Source organism: Leuresthes tenuis, unplaced genomic scaffold, assembly GCF_036924035.1.
Source record: "Leuresthes tenuis unplaced genomic scaffold, fLeuTen1.0.hap1 SCAF_20, whole genome shotgun sequence".
Lineage (NCBI taxonomy): Eukaryota > Metazoa > Chordata > Actinopteri > Atheriniformes > Atherinopsidae > Leuresthes > Leuresthes tenuis.
The window spans coordinates 11355201-11376630 of NW_027325374.1; the positions used below are offsets into that span (position 1 = coordinate 11355201).

Below are 21430 nucleotides of genomic sequence, written 5' to 3' on the forward strand. Positions count from 1 at the left end.
TTCTTGCTTATGTCAATCATCTGCGCTTGTTTTGTACAGTATAGGTTATCAGTGACGTTCTGTTGTAAAAGTAAGCCGTTGTCCACTCAATATGGTTGTCTCTAAATGTAAGGTGCTTTCTAACGCTTTCCGTCATGAGTAGACACAAAGTTTGCAGCTGATAAACTGAATATTTTTCTGTCTGTGGATGAATTTATCATAATTTCGGTTGTTATTAGAGTTTACGGATGCGCATGGCTTGCTTTTTTTCTTGTTTCTCTTCCTGCTTATTTGTTTGATTTCTCCTGCCTCATAAAGGTTGCTCTCTCTGCATTAAGTCCTACTAGGTTGACAGAAAGTTTTGTCACATGTTTAGCTAAACTCAGTTATATGAAAGAAGTTGTAAAAGAAATGAGTGGCTGGTTTGATTGTTTTCTGATGAACAGCATTTGAGTCTAAATCTTTTGGAGATACCAAATGATAAACTCTAACCTCATCACAGCTGTACTTTTTCAATGTTTTTAAACAATGTTCTTAAAAAATAAGTCACGCTGACATGAATATCAATTATTGGATTTAAAAATCACCATCATTTTAAGCTGATATGTAAGCACAATTAAGACACCTGCCCACATTAGTCTCTCCATTAATGGACTTTTACCAAAACATTTTTTATCAGTCATAGCATAAATGGCACAAGCGTAACTGATAAATGATAGATCTGTTAAATTTGAGTGTTTTAGTGAGACATCAAACATAATACCAGAGCTCTTAAACAGGAGCACTAATTACCTTCATTTGTCCAGCAGCTGGTTGAAATGCCTATTCCACATACCTCAGGCATTAAACATTTATGTGAAAAAGCAGCTGAAAATGGCAGCACTTATTACTAGAGGGGAACAACATGTTGACTTTTGCCAACACTGACTGAAAATCTCATAACTTCTATTTGCTCAGCAGCACTTCAAACTGCATCAAAATGACCAGGGTTTAATCAACAAGGCGCCACTCTGAGCAAAAACGTTATGAACTTCCACAAATTGATATTTACTGCAGGGCTGTTTGTGTTGTCAGTGGTTCTCTCATTTTGTCAGCTGCAGCATTTCAATCAATTCACCTCGCATACACAGTTTGTTTATGTGGTAGAAAAGTGCACTGCTTTGTCTCCGAGTCTTATCTTGGTGTCAGAGTTTGATGTCAAGACTTGTTTGCTCGGTAACTGCAAAAACATAAGTGTGGGTGCACAAGCAAAACTAGGAAGGATTTTTAGATCTTTTCTGCTGAATATTTGCTATTTGCAACATATAGAGAAGAAATTAAGATTCGTCATTTTATTACTTCTCAGAAAAGCTTTTATTCAGTTTTTTTTTAATCCGCAGTAGTCTCTCTGTATGTTCTGCAAATACCAGCTTTCTATGGACGTTTTGCTGTTTTTGCCAAAAAAGGATAAACATTTAGTAGAGGTATAAAATATCACACCGTAGATACACACATCTGCCAGCCTCAGTGAGGCATTTTCATATTCCAGATATACAGAAATAATGTATTTACTATTCCAGAGGAGTTTTCAGCATTTCCAAGTACTTTCTGTACACCTGTTTTGTTGAAGGGCCATTAATCAATTTCACTCACCACCACCTGTGTCACTCTGCCGGCTGACCAGCTTGATCAATCAAGCCTCTAATGAACGACCAGCCAATAAAATGACGCCTTTTTCATGTTGATTTATGAGACTGTCTATCAAGGCTGGCTGGCCTCAGATATGTTACTGTTCCAGACTAATACAGCACATCAGATTGAATTAATTCTGTATCCATTCTTTAATTTCTCCTTGATTTGAACCTTATTTTTTCATCACCAGAATCTTATTGCCCTTTTTGGTGTCGGATAATAGCCTTTGCAGATCATCATTCACACTTAAGTGTTAGACTGAGCCATTCCAAGGAGAGACTAATGTCTGTGTGTGTGTGCACACATTTCTTATTTTTCAGGCTTAGGCTCTAGCTGTCTACTTTGTGTATTTTTTACATTTTAGTATCCTAATCAATGATTTTCTTCTTGATTCACTGAGAAACAGTCACCTTAATGTGAGTTTCAGTTAGCTTCTATAGAAATCTGTGTCAGTCGCTGACTGTCCATCTTTTAACAGATACCACTGTGCACAGCGAACTACCTATAACAGGTGAAGAAAAGAGGAAACAATGATTTCCACATCCACAACCTGTTTTCTTTTGTTCACGCAGGTAGTTTTGGCCAGCATGAACAAACGATCCATGGGGACAAATATTTTAATATTTGGGTGGAGAACAGTCTTCAAGAGAGGGAGGGAGAATAGACAAGGGCTCTACCCAAAGTCACCCTTTTGTTCACTCATTCACTACTATATTAGACCCGTAGTAATCTACTACCGTCTGATCTAATGAAGTCTTGGTGCATTGTACTAACTAATCAGTAATCACTGTATTATCTTTAACACACTTGATACACCCAGATGTTTGTAGATTAGATGCATGCACTTGTTGCAGATTGTTTATATGGTTTTGTACTTGTCCCTGTACAAAGTTTTAAACTTGCAGGATAAGAAGCTTACTGAGGTAATAATACTGGACGTTTTGCTTTTTCTTCTATGAAATCCAAATATTTCAATATGAAACATGGTTTATTTAACTTACAATTATAGTTAGAAAGTGTAAAGGGTTCATATTACAGCCGAAACCATGAATCGATTAATCATTTGACGGAAAGTAGTGTCATTTGTGTGTGTGTTTCCAGTTATTCTTTGTCTCGCTCAACCGCTTGATAGAGCACATAATAGATCACATAAAAAATCAGTGGAGGTAGACCTGACTGAGCCGTGTATACCTCTGCTTGTTTTTACAACATTTTGTTCTGTTTGTTTGCAACATCTAAACAATTTGTTTAAGAAATAATTATTCCTATTATTGCTCCAAGGAATTCACAAAGATTTCTTCCTTTCTTTTTTTTCTCAGTGCGTGCATTTAAAGTTTTTTTAAATTCTGCTGCAGATTGAGATAATTTTCCTTAAAGCTGCAAAGTAAGTGTATTTGAAATGCAAAAGCATTGTTTTCTGTGCAACAGTGAGTGTTATCTATGATGTAAACTTTCCAGAAATAACTTGTACTCATCCTTAAAAAAACTGTCTGGCCTAAAATAATCAGTGGAATGGTATACTTTGTGCAAAAATGTGTGTCGACTGCAAAAAGGAAAATAACCTGTAACTTGCAGAATAATTGCTGAATAATCTCTTAACATATTTCTTAAGAAAGTGATATTGTTTGGTCAACAAACTATCAGTAAATAATATGAAAATGTAATTTACTCTAATAAAAAACCTAAAGTAATCAATTAATGATCAGAGGCATACAGCTACTTTATATTTAAGGAATATATTCCAGCAGAAAACATGAAAATGATCAATATAACTGTTAACAGTACTACTGGAATTGCTATTTTTTCTTTTTTGCTTCTTGAAAATATCTTCAAATGGTAATTATATAAGCATTATTATTTATATAGCTGTTTTTTGTATATTCATTCTGCAGGGTAGAAAATTTACATGCTTAATTTTTCTGTCTAAAAACATTGTGACATTTCTGCAGATTGAATGTATAAATTGTAATAAATCCCAAATATGTGTTTATTCACTGTGTGTACACATCTGCAAATGTACAATGACCAAATCTGACTGATTTTAAAGGGAGTTTTGTGTATTGGCGGCTTTTATCTGTTAAGTTTCACATCTAAGCCACAGAAAATCTCCTTACTGCTTCTACCATCCAGGCCACATAGGTGACACACAAATCTAGACACAAACGGCAGATTTTACGTGATGTTTCACACATACTTTTGTCAGGAGGCCATATTCCCGGTTGCTTATATTACAGAAGAAGGGATAAAATGAGGATGAGCCAAGTCAATTAAAGCAACTGTTGGTATAATTCAACTGTGCAGCAATGAAACCAACCTAATAATACTTGTTCCCTCCATTCCCTTCCCACAGCTGAACTAGCTTTGCCTTTATTTAGCTTCATGAAGTGATTGTTCAAATGAAAAGGAGATTTTAATAGGCTGGTTCTCACTGGGGGCCTTTTGAAAAGGGAACAGAGCGAATCGCTTTCTGCTGCCTACACTCAAACTGCAGGACAGGACTGGAGTCATTTCAATTCAGGGTCATGGTTTTTCAGTTTTTTAGTAGTGTGTGTGTGTTTGTAAAAGTGCAGGGAAAAAGAAGAAATGTTAAGATATAAGCCCCTTTCAGACATGCTCCCTTTATCTTAATCTGTCCGCGATGTAATGTCTGCCTCATATCCAAATGAGCACACTGGTCACTTGACATTTCTCTATCACTTAATCTGTCTGAACTGAATGACGTCAGATTTGGATTTCATTCTAAATCATTGCTCGTCATCTGAAAAATGAAATGAAATCCTCAGTTCTTGAAAGCAATGACATCATATGAGACACACATCACATCAGGCTTTAAACCGTGAAGTGCACAAACATCCCTCCCACTTTGAAATTGATACATATGCACATGTTGCATCTGGTCTTGTCCACGGATTACCGAACGTGCATCAGTGCACTAATATGCACTGATGCACACACACACATATTCCCAACATTTACAGCTTCAAGTATCACAGTCAGCTGACTGAACATAGATTTTCAGTCTTCGTAGATGTAGATTTTTAAGATTGTATGATTGTTCAAACACACACTCTGAATCCATTCTGAGAAATAATGTCTTTCAAAGAAGTGGCTTATAACATTTCCTCCACGTTTATAACAATTTACCCACAAAGAGGGGAAATGAAGCTTTTTATCTACTTCAAGCAAAACCTTTCTTTTCCTAATGGAAAACCTCAAATAGAGCTCTGCTGCAGATTGACTTGGCTTGATGCTTTTGTGTACCTGCATACAGTATAGATATGTGGTATCAAAGAAGCAGCTAGAGGAGAAGCTTCTCTGCAGTAACATGCATGCAGATAATAGCTGTCACAAGCGTGGGCTCTGAAATAGGACAATAATCAGCTGGAATTTGCTGCTGTTTGTCCTCATTCCATACAGCTGAGACTGCTGATCAAAAGCAGCCATTTTTCAGATGTCACTTGAACTGTCATCAGTGACTGTTCCACAGTGTTTCAGTAAATTACACAGATTAAGTAAAATAAGCTCCTGCACCTAATTCCCTGATAGTGTTAAAACAAGCCCCTGTTTTACGGTATTCCCAGTATTGTCTTTGCTGTGCAATCGTAACATTTCCAAGGGTTATGTTTCTGGATTTTAGTCACACGTTTGAGCTAATTAAATGTTTCCTTTGGCATGGTGCTTGTAAGAATGTTGGCTGTCTTTTTGTGTGCTAAGAAGAGTCACATGAACTGAAGACTCAGAGAATATTTTTGAGTAAAGACAAATATGAAGAGCTCTGGGGTTTCCCTGCAACATTATTGTAACTGATTTTCTTTTATTCCAAATTAATTCTATATAGCTACTCCTGTTATGATGACTGCAGTTTGTATTTAGATATTTACAGCATCTTTAGATTGTTAAGATGCTCATAAAATAATTTATGTAAAAATGTATGTGACTTTGGCTTTGGAAACCGTTCTTTTACTGCCTCCCTGTCCATGCCTCACAATCTTTACCAAATCTGTGTTTTCCTGAGTTTCAGACATACACAGAGTCCATAAATGGAGATATACACTGCCAGTCTTTAGTAGGTCCATGACAAGATGAAAGCATGATGTGTGCAGTCGACATAAGATCATTCTGCTCGAGGGCCTCTCCCTGCACTTTCATTTGAATGCAGTAGCCTGAAATCAAGTGTAAAACTGTCAGGATTTGTCAGTGTTGTCTTTCCACACCACCCTTATTCAAGTGGACAAGGAGGCAGCAAGGAGCACACAGTGAAGACACAAGCTCTGCATGCATGGTCGTGTGTGTGTGTGTGTGTGTGTTGTGTTATGGGGGCATAAATCGGTTTATATGACTTATATTAACAAAAACAAAGTCTTCATTAAATAAATTTATAAAATTAGGAAGTAAGGACAATTTGAGTGTTGGCTATGGTTAGACTTTAGGTTATTAAATGTGTTGTCCCCTGAAGTAATAAAATTACTATCATGTGTGTGTGATATTTGTGGCTACGATGTCTGGGTAGACACTGTGAGAATAATTGTGTTTATCTGAAGTGATTTTTGTGACTATTGAATGAATAACAATGCCCTGAATGCTCTCCCTTCCAAGCAGCGAGTACATGTCTTTGTGTTGCCACTCCAAATATGTATTGTAGGGCATCTGGAATGAGAACAGTTTTCAGATGCACTGAACCTCTTCCTCCACAGAAACTAAGAAAACATACCAGTAAATGTAAAGGTTAATCAATTCTCTGTTAAGACGGTTTGATATTTAAAACATAGCCGGTGGTGCAGGTGGCCAGTGTGAGCCTACAACATAGAACTTCAAGAAGTATTCAGAATTTCATTACATTTGGAAAATCATAAAGCAAGGATACTGTTACAGGAGACAGTTTTGTTTCACTTTAAAATTGCAATTATTGTCTACAAAAAAATTGCATTTGCAGTTTAAAGAATTACATACAAAAGGACAAAAAGGTATTTCAAAGTACTTAATGTAAAACATAAAAGGCATTAAAGAAATAAACAGAACTTTAAAGGGCAGAATAAAATTACAGCATAAAAGAAGTTGAAATGTGTTATGGAAGAATGAGTTGTCACTGAAAAATGTACTTTTCTAATTGGTAGAGCAGGATATTGAAGTGTTAAAATTAGCATTATGAAATTGTTTATATTAGTTGTGAGTGGGGAAAGAGCTGCACTATCAATATGCCTGGCATACATCTAGACTTTGGTAAGTGTTGATTTACTTTGAGCGCAGCCTTTTTTTAAGTGAAGATTCAAATCAAAAATGCCTTTGTTTCACAAATACGCTACATCTGCATGGCTCCATGCTTTTATCCCCCAAGCCTTACTTTTTCTCTGTTTTTCAGAAGGCTGATTATTCAATGTAACTGTTTGATATGGATCAAAGAAACTGATCTCATCCCTTTGCCAATGCTACCAGTGAACAAGGAATGCCACGTGCACACAGTGAGGAGGTGCAGCAGTATGACCGTGCAGCTGGATCACATTAACCAGATCAATATCCTCTTTTCCCTGAACAGCGCCAATTATCGACAATGTCTCTCTAAAGTCTAGATGTTTATGATAATAAGGCAATTCAGGGCTAAAATCACAAATGTATGCTTATAGCTAAAACCCATTGCTAATAATTGATTGCGTGGATCATCACTGCTCGGAGAAATTGTCTGGTACAAGTCGAAGCCTTGCTGAAGCTAATCAGAAGAGAACAAAAACATCTTCACCAAGATGTTAGCCCTCAGTATCTCTTGTTCCTCTTCTCTCTGTAAGAGAGATATGAGAACAGATACTGTAATGATCCACACTAACCTGTTTAGGAATAATCATTGTTTACAGTCAGTAAACAACGTTGATTGGTCCAAAACAATCTTAGCCTCAAACCTGGCAAATTAAACACAAGCTTACTTTAGCTGAACTCTACTCTAAAATCATACTTGTTATAACAGTCACACTTGAGTGGTACGGGGAAAAAATACTGATTTTGCATAGCATGAGCGACTTTTGCAAATCTTGAGTGTTGAAATCATTGATTCCAATCAAATACAAGTACAAACAATATGTGACCTCAACATACACAGCATAACATTCGGATGCAGATTGAAAGTTTTACCCTCCTGCTTGTGAAGGCTACTTGCAAATAACAGCTGTACTTTTAGAAAACATGCCTATTGTTGTCAAGTAATGCCAGGAAGGAAACTGCATCTTGAGTGTCCTTAAGGGAGCGTGCAGGTGGGAACCCTGAATAGGAAATGCTGGCGAAGAAGAGGAAGTGGAAGAAAGGTGGCATGTTCATGTTACCAGCCAGTCCTTTGCCGGCTCTTTCTCTCCCCTCTTCCTCGCTCAGTCTCTTGCTCCTTCATGCTGCCTTACATACTCGTACACACAGAAGAATACACACTTGCTCTTCAGACACACTCAGCTTCTATTTTTCTCTAGCCGCCTTGCTCTTTCTCTCCGTTGTCTCATAAAGGGCAACGCGATCAGCAGAGCATGACACTTTTAATTGAAGCTCACGTGCGTCGTTATTTCGCTGCCGCAGTTTGGATCACGGCCAAGATGTGTCATTGACCCGAGAAAGGACTGCTATTTCACCTCAAGCAGAGAATCAAAGTGGGGGGTGGAGGGTGACATACACCGAAATAAGACGGAAAGGGTTTCTTTCTAAGGAGGCACTTTTCGTGGGTTTGTTCAACTTGTCTGATTGGAGATCAGCTGGCAGGAGAGTCAAACACAGGAGGAATCATAAAACACGTGGAGATGCTGCTGGGTAAGACTGCTTCTCTTATAAAATGTGTCAGCACTACTTCTTTGTTGGAATGCAAAAAAACGGATATGAGGTTTAAGTAGTTTTCATTTGTCTTGAGATGTGATGTTTCTGTGGCTCCATCTGTCTAAATAGATGTGAGCGCTCTCCTTTCAGTGTATGTTTTCCAACAAAGACTTCACATCACTGCTCAAGGGCAGGCTCTGTCTCCTGCCCACCATCTGCCCTCATTTGGTTCCTCTGCATCCAAAATCAGTCCCCAGCCTGTTTGTTTTTCTAATTGACCTCTTTTGATGAAGCCAAGTTTGGGGTTCAGACCAATACAACACTGTTGTTTGCAGATGTGTCGAGTCATTTTAAAGCCACACAGGAGCAGTGCTGATATCGCTGCGCAGACTGTTGGCAATTATGTCTTTAAATCCCTGGGGAAATATGCCCAGATTAGCTCACATAATTTGAGGCTCTTAAAGATAAAGACTGTATAAGTATAGCTAATCATTTGTTTTGGGTTTTTTTTCTAGGTAGGGAGCAAAATGTTGATTTTGGGTAGTAAGATTCAGTTTTGCTACTCTTATTTACCTTTATCTATATATTTATATAGATGTAGATATAGCAGAAACAATTTTCAGATGAAGGAATGAAACGATGAAAAGAAGATAAATATGCTGTTATTTTGTGAGTCCATTGTCGTTTTTCATGCAAACTTTCCATAAATGTGCTGGTTATAGTCTCTTAAATGTTTTCTGCTTTTCTCTCTAGATTATTTTTTGATACTGTATTTACATAGATTAGTTCTCTACCAGATGTTGCAAAACGGCAGTCTATGAAAAACATCTGCGTTGTCAAAAAAAATGCTGTTTCATTTTTCTTTCTCAATAAGCTTCTTTATATAAGGGGGATTAAAGGATTTAATGTAAACCTCATGACACCCGGCGAGAATTAAATTCACTGTTACACTGAGTAAAATTACAGATTTCTTCAGGTTTGAATATCGTTGGAAAGATTTTGGAAAAAGCCGATACATAAGTCAACAAAAAACAAAGCATTAGTGGTGCTTTAACTATTAATAAAGAGATGACACATAGATCTTTGATCTTAGATGATTGGTTGTGTTTTTTCAAACCATCATCATAATGCGCAGATTTTGTGTCTATATGTATTTTGAGATGTACCTCAGCAGCTTACAGAGCCCCATAACACAGTGGCTGAAAATAATAAGAAATGGCTGTGTAACAGCTCTGGGTGCCTTCCTCTTTAAATGGCAGATTAGAGAGATCAAAGGGAAACAGTTGAAGAGAAGATTACAGTAACGTTTTGCCTGGTGGCCATTCTGCATCTTCCCCCATCTGTCATCAAGAACTTCGTTTTGATGTAGCTGTGACACTATGTGTATGACGTCAACTGTGTTCAGTGCAACATGAGACAGACGTATATACAAGACTTGAAATATGAGACTTTCTCCAAACTGTTACATGGCCTATAGCTACATTTCATGTCAATGTATGTGTCGACTCCAAATTTCCAAAACAAACTTGAAAAGAGAGCTTCAATGGTTAAAGAGTGAAGTCGAATCCCAAACATGATGTTTTTCCTAAACCAAACAAAGTAACTGTTGTGCCTAAACCTAGCCAAACAGCGAAAGGAGCAGAAGTTAAAAGCAAGGGAAAAGTAAAAGAAAAAAAAGGGAAGGAAAACAAAGTGACCAAAAAAACACAACGGATATCCCACAGTGGTCTCAAACTCATGTCTCCTGCTTGTAAATCCTGGAGCTCACACCATCTACCAGGTCTTTGACCTCCTGCCATGCTATGGCCATTTTTGAGAGCTGAAAAGCTTTTCAAAGTTGTTTCATAAATGCTCATGTAAGTTATGTCTGTCAGTGGGGCAAGTAACCTATTCTGTGTAACATGCCTGCTCAAAGGGTTTTTAAAGGCTGATTCCAAGATAATCCCACAAACAGGGGGTTGGCAAGCAAAGATCAGAATTATAAAGTCTTGGGCTGATTGTTACACAGTCGATCATAAAAGTTTGATTTCTGACGTATATCTCTATCAATAGAGTCTCTATATCTGTGCATTTTATTTTGATACTGTTTTTTGAAAACCCATTTAAACTTGACACTGCACCCCCTATGGTGTTGTAAAAGTGGTGCAGATGTGCAGAGCCCACATCTACCATGAACAGACCACTTTATGGAACAGACTGCATCAAAAAGCAACAGCAGGATCGACATCGTTTCTAAATCTAGAGAGGTTCTGTGTGGTAATTTCATTTACTTTCTGATATATTTTCGACAATTCATTGTGGTTTCATTTGGCAACAGCTGAGCTGCCGCTCCTATTTATAGTTTCTACAGTGAAATCATTGCCAACACAGCAGTCGCGCTCACATTGAATTCATCACCTTCAGAGATGTCCATGTCTTTTATTCATAACAATTCACACACATTCTATTTGTGCTTAAGGTGGATTATTACAGAGATTCCAGTTTTGCTGCAGCTGTAATATTTTTAGTAGTGGCAAACATGGACTTATTTTATTACTCAAGTAAATAAAAACAAATAGTCAGCCTGATAATAAAAATGATGGTTAACAGATCAACAAATCGTCTCTTCTTTCTGCTTCTAGCGTCTTCACTTTAACACATTCTGTTTGCTATTGTGCTAAAACCCCCCATCATAAGAATAAAACCACAGGGTGAATTTAATTTTCTATATAATACATATTTTCTATAACCGTGGAATGTGTTTTATCCTCTGGTTTGTGCTAATGTCATCAAATGCCACTCTGTCCTATACTGTGGACCTCAGTTTATTTTTGTATTACACATCAAGTTAAAGGTGTTCAGTATCTCATTCTTCAACAATCTCTTAAAGTTCTTAAAAGTTTAAATCCTAATATACCTCCGAATATGACGTTACAAACATGACAATTTCTCAAAATCCCTTAAGACTGTATTCCTCTATGCCTCATTTTAGCATAAAATATGTGAAATATGTGATTTTATGACCCATTATCTCAGCTATGATGACTTATTTGTAGTCTGTTGGGGGGAAAGAGATTTAAAGAAAGCAAGTACTCGTTTTTTTTGTATTGTAGAAAAAGTTTTTTAATATGATTGAGCAGAAACTTCACGATGGGATCATTAATTTCCTGACTGGGGGCATCATTATACAGCATTAACGACTCATTATTCTAACTGAAGGGTAACAAATATGGAACAGTGTGGTTTGAATTGCTATACCGATTGCGCAAATTGTCTCTGTGATCACATGTAATTAGCTTACTGTACTAGCTTGGTCAGTGAGAGCATTTTATTTAATTTGTGCCACAGCGGTGCAGTGAAAGGTTGTGTTGCTGTTTGATAAGCTGATGTTTGAAAATCAGCAATTTAGAGTTGTTTTCTGTTGCCAGCTTACTTTTATCTGAAAACATTCTTTTCAGAATTAGTGTATGTTTCTGAACATTGATTATGTGACAACAGAAAATCCAACGTGTAGAAAATATATATCTGCTTACTGTTGGTAGAAGTCAGGTGGTCTTTCAGATCTGGATTCCACCACCTTTGTTTCTTCGTTTTGTTGTAAATGAAGATGATTACTATGCACTGAAAGTTTTTGAGCTTATCGACACAAATCTAATTGTTTTAGAGGACAGATTATTAATATTTGCCCTTATGTGTCACAGTGGTTTGGTCCACACACAGCTCTGTTTTGGTTTTTAACCAGATTTCGAGGATTGTTTCGAGGATCTCATTTGCACTTGCATTCAGTATGCAAAACCTCACCTGCAAACTGACAGAAATTGTGTCTTTAGACACTGACTGTAGGACTGACCTCTAAAGTCATGTCTTAATCCAATTCCTCTTGTTATTATTACATATATTATTATCAATGTAGTGAACAGTGGGCTCTCTGGGATTGCACAGTGATGTGGTGGTTCGCTGTGAGGCCTTACTGAGTTTGCATGGTTTCTTTGTGGCTTTGTAGGGTTTTTTTCTGACTACACCTGCTTCTTCCCATTGTCCAAAATCATACACATTAGGTTTATTGGTGATTCTAATTTACCTTAAATGAGAGAGTAAGCACACATTTTTCTTTGGCTGGCTGTGTAATGGACTGACGACTTGTCAGGTGTGCTCTGCCTCTGTCCTCATGACAGCTGGAACAGACTCCAGCACCCCTGGGATAAGGTAATAAACCCCAAAATTGCCTATGGCTTGATTAAAAAATAAGGACATATATGAGTTTTGTTTAGATTAATAATTGGGCCAAAACAGGTCAGGATTCAGAATTGAATTCAGTTTGAATTCAACACAACAGCCTGTAAAGCCACTGAAAAAAAAATGTTAATTTGCTTTGTTTTGATTTGTAACTTTTAAACTCACACAAAGTGCATCTGCACTGTCAAAAAATATAGTTTGCAATTTGCAATGTGAGCAGTAAATAATCCAGTTCAAATTATGGATGTAGATTGTTTATTATGTTACTTGGCATTACCATTCAGTGTCTGCCAGAAAGTTGATTTTTTTTCTCCTCTAACCCATCCCCACCTCATCCCTTGTCCACCAGATTGGACCACTTTGACCACCTTTTTTGCCAAACAAAGCAAAAGATAACAGATAACCAACATGCAAAACGGTGTGACGTACCTTCGCTCCTGTAACAGAACATGTTGAGCGCAGGAGTTAAAGATAGATGTGTATATAACCTATCAGGGAGCAACCTTTCTTTGCAGTCAGTTTTCACTGACTAGCATGAATCTGTGTGTCTTGTATGGATAATACTTCATGACAGCAAAACAAATGTCATGAACCTCTATGATGCACCATTTCTGCATTTGAAAATATTGTTATTATATGTGGCAGGCTTCATAACTTTGTGTAATTCCAGTTTGTTTTTCGTCTGGTGCAGTCAAAGCTTGAATCATAATGGGCTACTATTTACATTTGCCCTGTCAGACAGCCTTAATCAGTCTGTGTCTTGTCAGTGTGAGTTTGATTAGCATGACTGGTAATAACTGAGGGAGACACGCACACACATTCACACACATGCATGCACACACACCCACACACACACACATACACACTTAAAAGAGGACCAAAACGGGGCATTATTTCCCTTCTAAATTCATTAAGTCCTCCCAAATCAAAACCTAAATTTAGAAATATTGACTATTAACCATTAGTGGGATCTGATTTTTGTTTTGAAAAATCCCCACAGTGTTTAACAGGGTTTAATAGGTGCCACTGCCATTTTTTTTCCCATTTACAAACACATTTTAATTCTCCAGTGGCTAATCATCATAGAAACAACCTACTGTTTGCATATGATGACATGCATGGGCAGCAGAGGCTACAGCTGCTTGAACAGATACATGACCTAAGCTGGAAATGCTGACAGGACAAGGGTGAAAAGTGATTCATTAAGAGTTGTTGTTCTCTTTACATTAAAGAAAAAAATTCTTTAATGTAACTTTTTCTGTGCAGTAGACAGAATGTGTTGATGTCTCACATCTGATGACACACACTGTTTACTATCTTTATGTATGTGGGCTGATTGATGTGAATTTAATGTGTGTGAATCTATTAAGCATATTGATAGTGGCATAATTAGTTTAATAGCATCAGGGGGGCGGTAAAAGATGACAAGTTACATGTTCATTTCCTGTTTTTTCATTATATTAGACTTTGTTGTACATTTAGAGTCTCTGAGTGACTCACATCCTGTGTGAAAAATGAGGGCAGTGTTTTTACAGATGTATCCTTGGAGCGGAGCTATATGCCAGGGCTGGCTTAATTAAGGCATTTTAATGGTTTTAGGCAGATGCCACAGATTTCTGTCATATATTCTGAAACTGCCAGGAAAAAAGGGTATCAAGTGGCCATACGTGTGCTGTTGCAACCATTAGGACTGTGAGGAGATGACATCAGCTGTCTGTTTGCTACATTGTGAGGAGAGGATACAGCAGACAACTACCTGTGTGTCATAGATTATATTGCCTCATTTTTAGCTCCTGTGAGTCAAATGAAACTGGATTTCTTTATTTTCTCTAATGGATAAACCTACATTCCCAAATTGTACCCTCCTTTACCTGTGAAAATGTATTCATCACTCTAGACGTGACATATGATGCCATGGAATGGACTTCCAAAAGTTTAGGAATCCAGGGTTCAGTTGCATAACCAATGCACCCTCACAAAAACCATGTGTGTGCCTCCTCCTACACGAACCTTTGTATTTATATACAGTATATGTTAGAAGATTTGCATGGTGTGCTTTCTTCACAATTTAAGCCTCATACAGTGAGCAGAAAAAGGGGCAACTAGATTTAACATGAAACAAAGACAGTTTCACTGAGCTGGCTGAGTGTGATGGGATTTTTTATATTTTTTTTGTCATCTGTATTTTTTATAATATAGTCTTAATTTATTTGTTGGTGCTATGACTATCTACACCTGTAAGACAGGTGATTGCTCTGGTTTTGTTGGAAGACCTTGATAACTTTAAGATAAATGGTATTGAGAGTGCCCTGATTTTCTGGAACATTATGATAAATGGCTGGTGCGAGGCTTTCTCTTTCATCGAGCTATTCTTTCTGAGGTGTGTGAGGAATTGTTGGAATTGAAGTTGTGCGTGTGAGGTGATGAGCTGTTTTGCATCGTTTCTGTAATACAGATGTTTACTTTTTTTTATTTCTGCAGGGTTCTTCCGTCCTCCAACCTTACAAATTTGACTGCTTCCGTTAATCATTCAGGAGTTTTTAATCTGCTTTTTATTTTTATGAGTATCTCTGCTCACATTCTATAAGATTGGGCTTCTTCTTTTCTGTTGCTTTCAGGTGTTAATATATGTAAATGACCCATGAGGGTAGTGTTAACACCTATTAAGTAATATGATAATTATATTATAAAGGACAACCAATGTTTGAGATTTATCAAAAGAGGACCATAAGTACATGTAGCTTTATAAATATGCCAAAAAGACCATGTATGCACATTTCTACCTTTGTGCAACACGCAGTTTATGTTATTGAACTAATCTGAGTTGTATGCATCTGTCCCTGGTAACATCTCAATTTAAAGCACAAAGCAGTAAGAAATATGTGCATTCTTACATCTTGATAAGTTTACTAGTTTGACAGTGTATAGATAACATACAGAGAAGGTGGCTGTGGTGCACATTTCTAAAGAACATTTTTCATCGTCTTCAACTTTGCTAACTGATCTATTACACCTTTTAATATTTCTGTGTATGTTTGTGGTATTATACTAACAGACGAGTTGCAGTGTTGTGGATCTACTCTGACTACTAACAAAATTAAACCGTAATTAGAATATCCCTTTTCCTCCAGTTACTCTCATGATTCTCTTACTTTTTGTATCTTTATTATGCAAATTTATATAGCCACTTTGAGTGAAGTTGAAAATGTTTTAATTCACATGGATGTATAAATGCATCTACCAATGGAGCTCCAGGTAATCCTGCATCCAGTCACCCCCAACCTCATCTTCAAGCACCACCTCTGTTTGTTTTGCATTGTGTCCGAACATAGTTTTTTCACTTTTTTCCCCCATTCTCTTATGTGGTGAAGACATCAACATTTGGATGTACAAACTAGCAAAAAGCAAAAAAGCTATGAGCTTCTGTAGCAAAGGCTTAGAATGGAGGATGAAATTAAGTCTAAACAATCAACATTATCCTGTCAACGTGCATCTGAGGAGTCTGTTCATGTTTTTGTGTCAACAGTTATCAGACTGTATAATGATCCAAATGGCACCTGCCTCCACTAACTAGAGTGTTTTATCTCCTAAAGGTATGAAAAGTACGATGTATGAAATGTTATTAAAATTGAATGTATCCTGAAAAGTATTCAGTATTGATAAACCTAAGCCCAAATTTTCAAGAAACTGTCTGTAGATACTTCTGGTCCAAAGAGGTTGAGTGTTCTTTTTTAAGTGTAAATCTCTTGAGGAGTATTATTAAATGTAACTATATTTTTAAGTCCCTCTCTATCACACGTGTTTGGTTTAATTTCCACTTGTTTTCCGAAATTTTCTTGTTGGTCTAAATGGGATCCAGCACATAGCGTCAAACTAATGTGATCCGTTACAATATTTTTCCTCTGGGAAGTGGACTCTTGAGGATACCGCATGTTTTTCAATCAGGAATTTTGAGCATGTGGCAGAGCCTCTACCCAGTCTCAGCAGAACTCATTAATGTTTTGGTATTTTGCTGAAGCACAGACATAAACAAAAAAATTATATATCAAAATCCAAAGGCACGCCTTGAAAGTATAAACAGAAAATATGCTGAAGATATTCTAGCTGAAATACAAGGCTGCCAGAGGACCTGCCATTACCCAAAAATGCCAAAATGTTGACTACAAATTTAAGTGCTTTCTAATGGAAAAGTTTTACTGCATAATTTTCTTGTCTAAAGGTGTCAGTATACAATATGTGCCAGGATACAATTTATTTTGTGTTAAAGGATTTTTAAAGCAATATGAATACCTCTTAGCGTGCACTTGAACTTGAACTGACCAAGAACAGAGGCACAACATGTTTCCTGATGCATCGACACAGGCCATATGAGCATGAACCTGGTTACCTGATAAAATCTTTAAGATTTGCTCTTTGACTCAGATCAAAAAGACTGTTTACTTTGATCTTTGACTTTTTACTCTGAAATACAAACTCATTTTTCATCTTTCAGAGCTCAAGATTGGACAGCGCACAGAAATCGAGGCGAGTCATTAGAGTCCAATATGTAGACAAATAATAATAGGACAAAGCTTTTGGACTGACAGCCAGCCACTGTCCACCTGTGTGGTATCTGTGAAAAGCTACCATTTTAGAAAATGAAGGAATGTAAATATGAACCTGAATAATAATATTTTTCCTCTGTCCTACAAACAGAGCAACATTATTTGAGAAGCTCTTTATTCACACAATTTATCCTCTCACAAGTGTTGCACAACAGCTGTCACAGCCATATGAAGATAGGAATTAAAGAAATGCTCTAATTTGGTGGTGAATAATCGTGTAATCAGCAGTAGTACAAAGATTAGTAAATCTTAGTTAGTAAATCATAGATTAGTAATAAAAAAAGAAATCCCTTCCTTGAATGCTAAGCTCACTAAGGGATAATGATATTAATTATTATATTTTTTAGTGCTGTGAACTGCAAGTTTGACAAATATTGGCGTTTTTTTCAAATGAATAGATATATTCTGTTCTGTAATATCAGATTAAGTACATCATCTTTAATGTCGCTGTCTTTCGGGTTGAGACAGTCATTTCTGGAGCTGATACTCTACAATCCTTCAGGCTTATTCCACCAGGCAGATGTCGTATTTACTGCAGCTTAGAGAGGGCATCAAGACAGAAAAGCTGCTAATTACCAAGTTCATGAGGCGTATAAAGCTCTGCACAGACTTGAAATTCCATCTCCAATAAAGATGTGCTACACATTTGTCGTTCAGCAGGTCTGATTGGACTCTTATCTCAGTTCAAGCAGATGGTGGCAGTTTATTTCAAGTGTGTTTGATACAGATGTGCAGCAGGCTATGACAAAGGCACAGGGTCGCTAATGGAAACGCGACAAACATCACTTCCTATGAGCAACACCTCATCTTCAGCTCTTGTTTTTTTTTTGTTGTAATGTAAATTCGAAAAAGATAACAGAGTTCATCATGTGCATTCATTTTGTTTGGCACGGAGGAGAGCTTCTCATAAAATACTCTTCCAGAAAATACCCAAAACATCATTTTAATTACTTATGAAAACTGAAAATTAATAAATATCATTTTTGAGATTTAACTGTATTATAGATGAAAAGTCTGTTGTAAATTCTGATACTCTTTATATTTTTTGTGTAATTCTCCTGTTTGGACTTTACGAGATGTGTGAGTTTATGTGCAGCAGTATCATCTGATTGTTTTCTTTGACCAAAGCAGGCTCGTCCTGGACTTCACCTTGACCATATTCAATAAAAGTTTATGGACCCTTGGGTGAAAATGGGCCCACAGTGCTTCACTCAAAAGTAGGACAGATTACCACAGGCAGCCTGATCAGGGCTGGATGGTGCAATTCTCCTGAAGCCACTGGCTCTGCCAGCTGCAGCTGTATGCGTTTTAATAGTCACTGACAAACAGCTGGAGAATTTGCCTGTTGGCTGTCAGTGATGGCCCAAATGTGCTTTGTCACAATAAAGATGATTTATTTAAAGACCACACAGAGCCCAGCGGGGGCAGTATTTCATGCCATCGTGGAAATTAGACCTTCACTCACCTCTTTTTCCTTTTTTGGTTCCAGTGGAACGAGCTCATAGCGGAGCTGTCAGTGGCAGTTTTAATGGATGCTAATTCATCCTCCAGAGCGCATCATAAATTCCTAGCGCTATGCCTGTTGTGTAAGCAATGAATGGCATCATCATTACAGCAAAAGCGCAGTGCACCAAGCACTTATGTTTTATGACTTAGAAAAGCTGTGTGATTCATGCTACTATAAAGTAGAAAACATGCCATTTAATTTTCATGATCTGAAAATGTGTTTCGCAGGCTTAACAGCTAACTCCTGTCAAACAAGAAGACACTTCTTTTGCATGTGAACTACACATTTCCTAGTGCTAAATCTTGCCTGCTCTATAGAAATGAATTATGATTGACTGCTGTTCTGCTAAAGATTAATCCTTGTTAAGGGGAAATTTCTGATCTGCTCCCTAAATGTGCACAATTTTCAGTAGCGACTGTGATATTTATGTTATGTAGCAAAAGTGGCTGAGCAGAGGACATTGTATTTATAAAAAGGGTAATACAGTGCATGTTGGTAATCATGAGTTAATTCTTCTTTTTACTGTCATATTAAATATTAAAGTCCCCTTTGGCTTAGAAAATTATATTTGTAACTGTGAACGAAAATGGGAGAGAAAATCCTGAAGAAAAAATGCACCTACCAACATACTGTCTCATATTTATGTGGTCTCTCAAATATTATATAACATAATATATAGCACAGTCACCACTCAAAAGGGCGGCCTTAGCAGGATCCTCAGCAAGTGGAGGGCTTTCTTTTCCGGCATCTTGTGAGAAAACATGTGAAAAGATGTGGACACTGCAGTGTCTCCAAATACACTGGATTCACTTCTGGTGTGGTAACTTCTCTGGATAAAACTGGATATCATACTGTAACAGTCATAAACAGAACGTGTCACGTGTGCCATTTTAGTAACCAGAAAAAACACACCAACTTGAATCTCCACCTTCTTCTCCATTTTGTCCTCCAGAAGATTAATAAGGGGGACCTCAGTGTATCTCATCTTCTTGACAGAATCTGCAGCACATCCAGTGAATATGTTAATAATAGTACGACAGAATATTTTATTTGCTTTTAACATAAAATCAGGTGAAATTAAGATGCAGCCCGATCACTAAACATTAACACCACAAAGATAAAATTTATCAGGGGATGTGAGCTCTCAGAAACCTTCCCCCTGTGCCACCGTGTTGGTTCAGAGTAAAGACAGAGAGCCTGGCCCAAACAGATAATCTCAAGAAAAGGGTGTACCATGAAAAGAGCTATTGCAGCTTATTCTCTGATGTGTTTGCTGCTAGAAAAGCCTCTCATCCTTTTCTTTTCCACACATCATGAAAAGATGCCATGATGTTGAGTCACCAAGAAGCTAATTTTGGAAATAATAGAGATTAAGCCTGTCGTTTTCTCTCAAGATTCTGTAATTTCCTTCTCATAAGCCCATATGCCTACACCTTCTCATTACCGGTAGGTTGGCTGCTGTGACCTACTCACCCAGCTTTTCTGCTTAAAGAAAAGAATCAGAATGAAAATGAGCACATAGGAACTGGCTCATTTAAAAAATATAGATTCATATTTATTGTGGCAAGACAGTCACAGCAGTTTCAATCTTTGCATTTTGCCAACCAACAAAGGCCTATGCTAAAGCAAAATTTCTACAATTCTTACTCTACCTGCACAAGCCCCATAACATACAAAACATTGTTGTTTACTGTCTTCAGTGCTGACGATTAGCTCATGAATAAGTTTTTGCCTCATGCATTTATTTGCCTCATACCAGTCGGTTACAGTCTGATTGGCGTCGTCCTGGCCCCACAGGATCCAGCCCAAATCTTGTGGAAGTGGGTGGTTTTAATGTTTCTTTGGGTGGACAGGGGCCATCAAAAATTAAGCTGTGTCCCAGTGTGATGCTCCTGCATATAACTAGCTTTGCCAAAGTAATGATGTTAACAATTAAAGTCAGAGGAAATTACAGCAGAACTCCATTGCAAACGTGTTTAATATAATTTAATGAAAGAAAAATCTGCGAAATGGTTGTGTCAATACTTTGAATGGATCACAGTGGGTAGCAATGATCAGAAGCAGTTCTGCACATACTTTTAGTGCCATATGTAGCCATTAGATGCATACTGTATTTAAAACTTATTTTATTCCCCTAAAATCCTTGTGAAATTAAATAGAGCATCTAATTATTGTCATATTATTTTTACTTATTTACTTCTGATTTACAGTCTATGGTTTACCCTCAATTTTTACATTACACACATAGATAAAACAGATATCTACTACCTGTTTGGTATAGGCAGTGAGAAACATTCAATAGTCATCAATGACAGTCAGGTATGACAGTAATTTAATGTCAAATGACAAAATTCATTAAAAAAGAATCAGGGCAAATCTTAGCATGGAATCACCACTGGAAGACAAATGGGAGTTTAAAAACTGTGAATCACAGTTTCCGAGTATCACAAACCCCATGAATTAACTCAGTTGGAATGTAATATGTTTGATACATTTGGAAAGTATAAAATATCCATAAGTTAATTTGATTTTGCTGCATTTTTGTTTCATTTCAATTGCACACTCTCACTATGGGAAGAATGTCAATGCCCTGTGCCCAACTTTGCAGGAGAGAGCAGCTTTGGTGTACATCATGGATAAAGACGGGGAAACATTTTTCAGTGTATAGTATGTG

At 37.2% G+C, this 21430-nt stretch overlaps 1 protein-coding gene across 2 annotated transcripts in view; it reads left to right on the forward strand.

Annotated features, from left to right (window-relative positions):
- The window catches only part of LOC140278237 (zinc finger protein 385D-like), a 74954-nt gene that overhangs the window by 37314 nt on the left and 16210 nt on the right, over positions 1-21430 (forward strand). The window contains exon 1 of one of the 2 annotated variants that reach the window (XM_072373197.1): positions 8079-8427. The exons of the other annotated variant lie outside the window; for it this stretch is intronic. Within the exon in view, the coding sequence (XP_072229298.1) occupies positions 8418-8427 (10 nt within the window). The 5' untranslated portion in view covers positions 8079-8417. Of the gene's footprint in view, positions 1-8078; positions 8428-21430 lie in introns of those variants that run through there. 2 annotated transcript variants of the gene reach the window in all.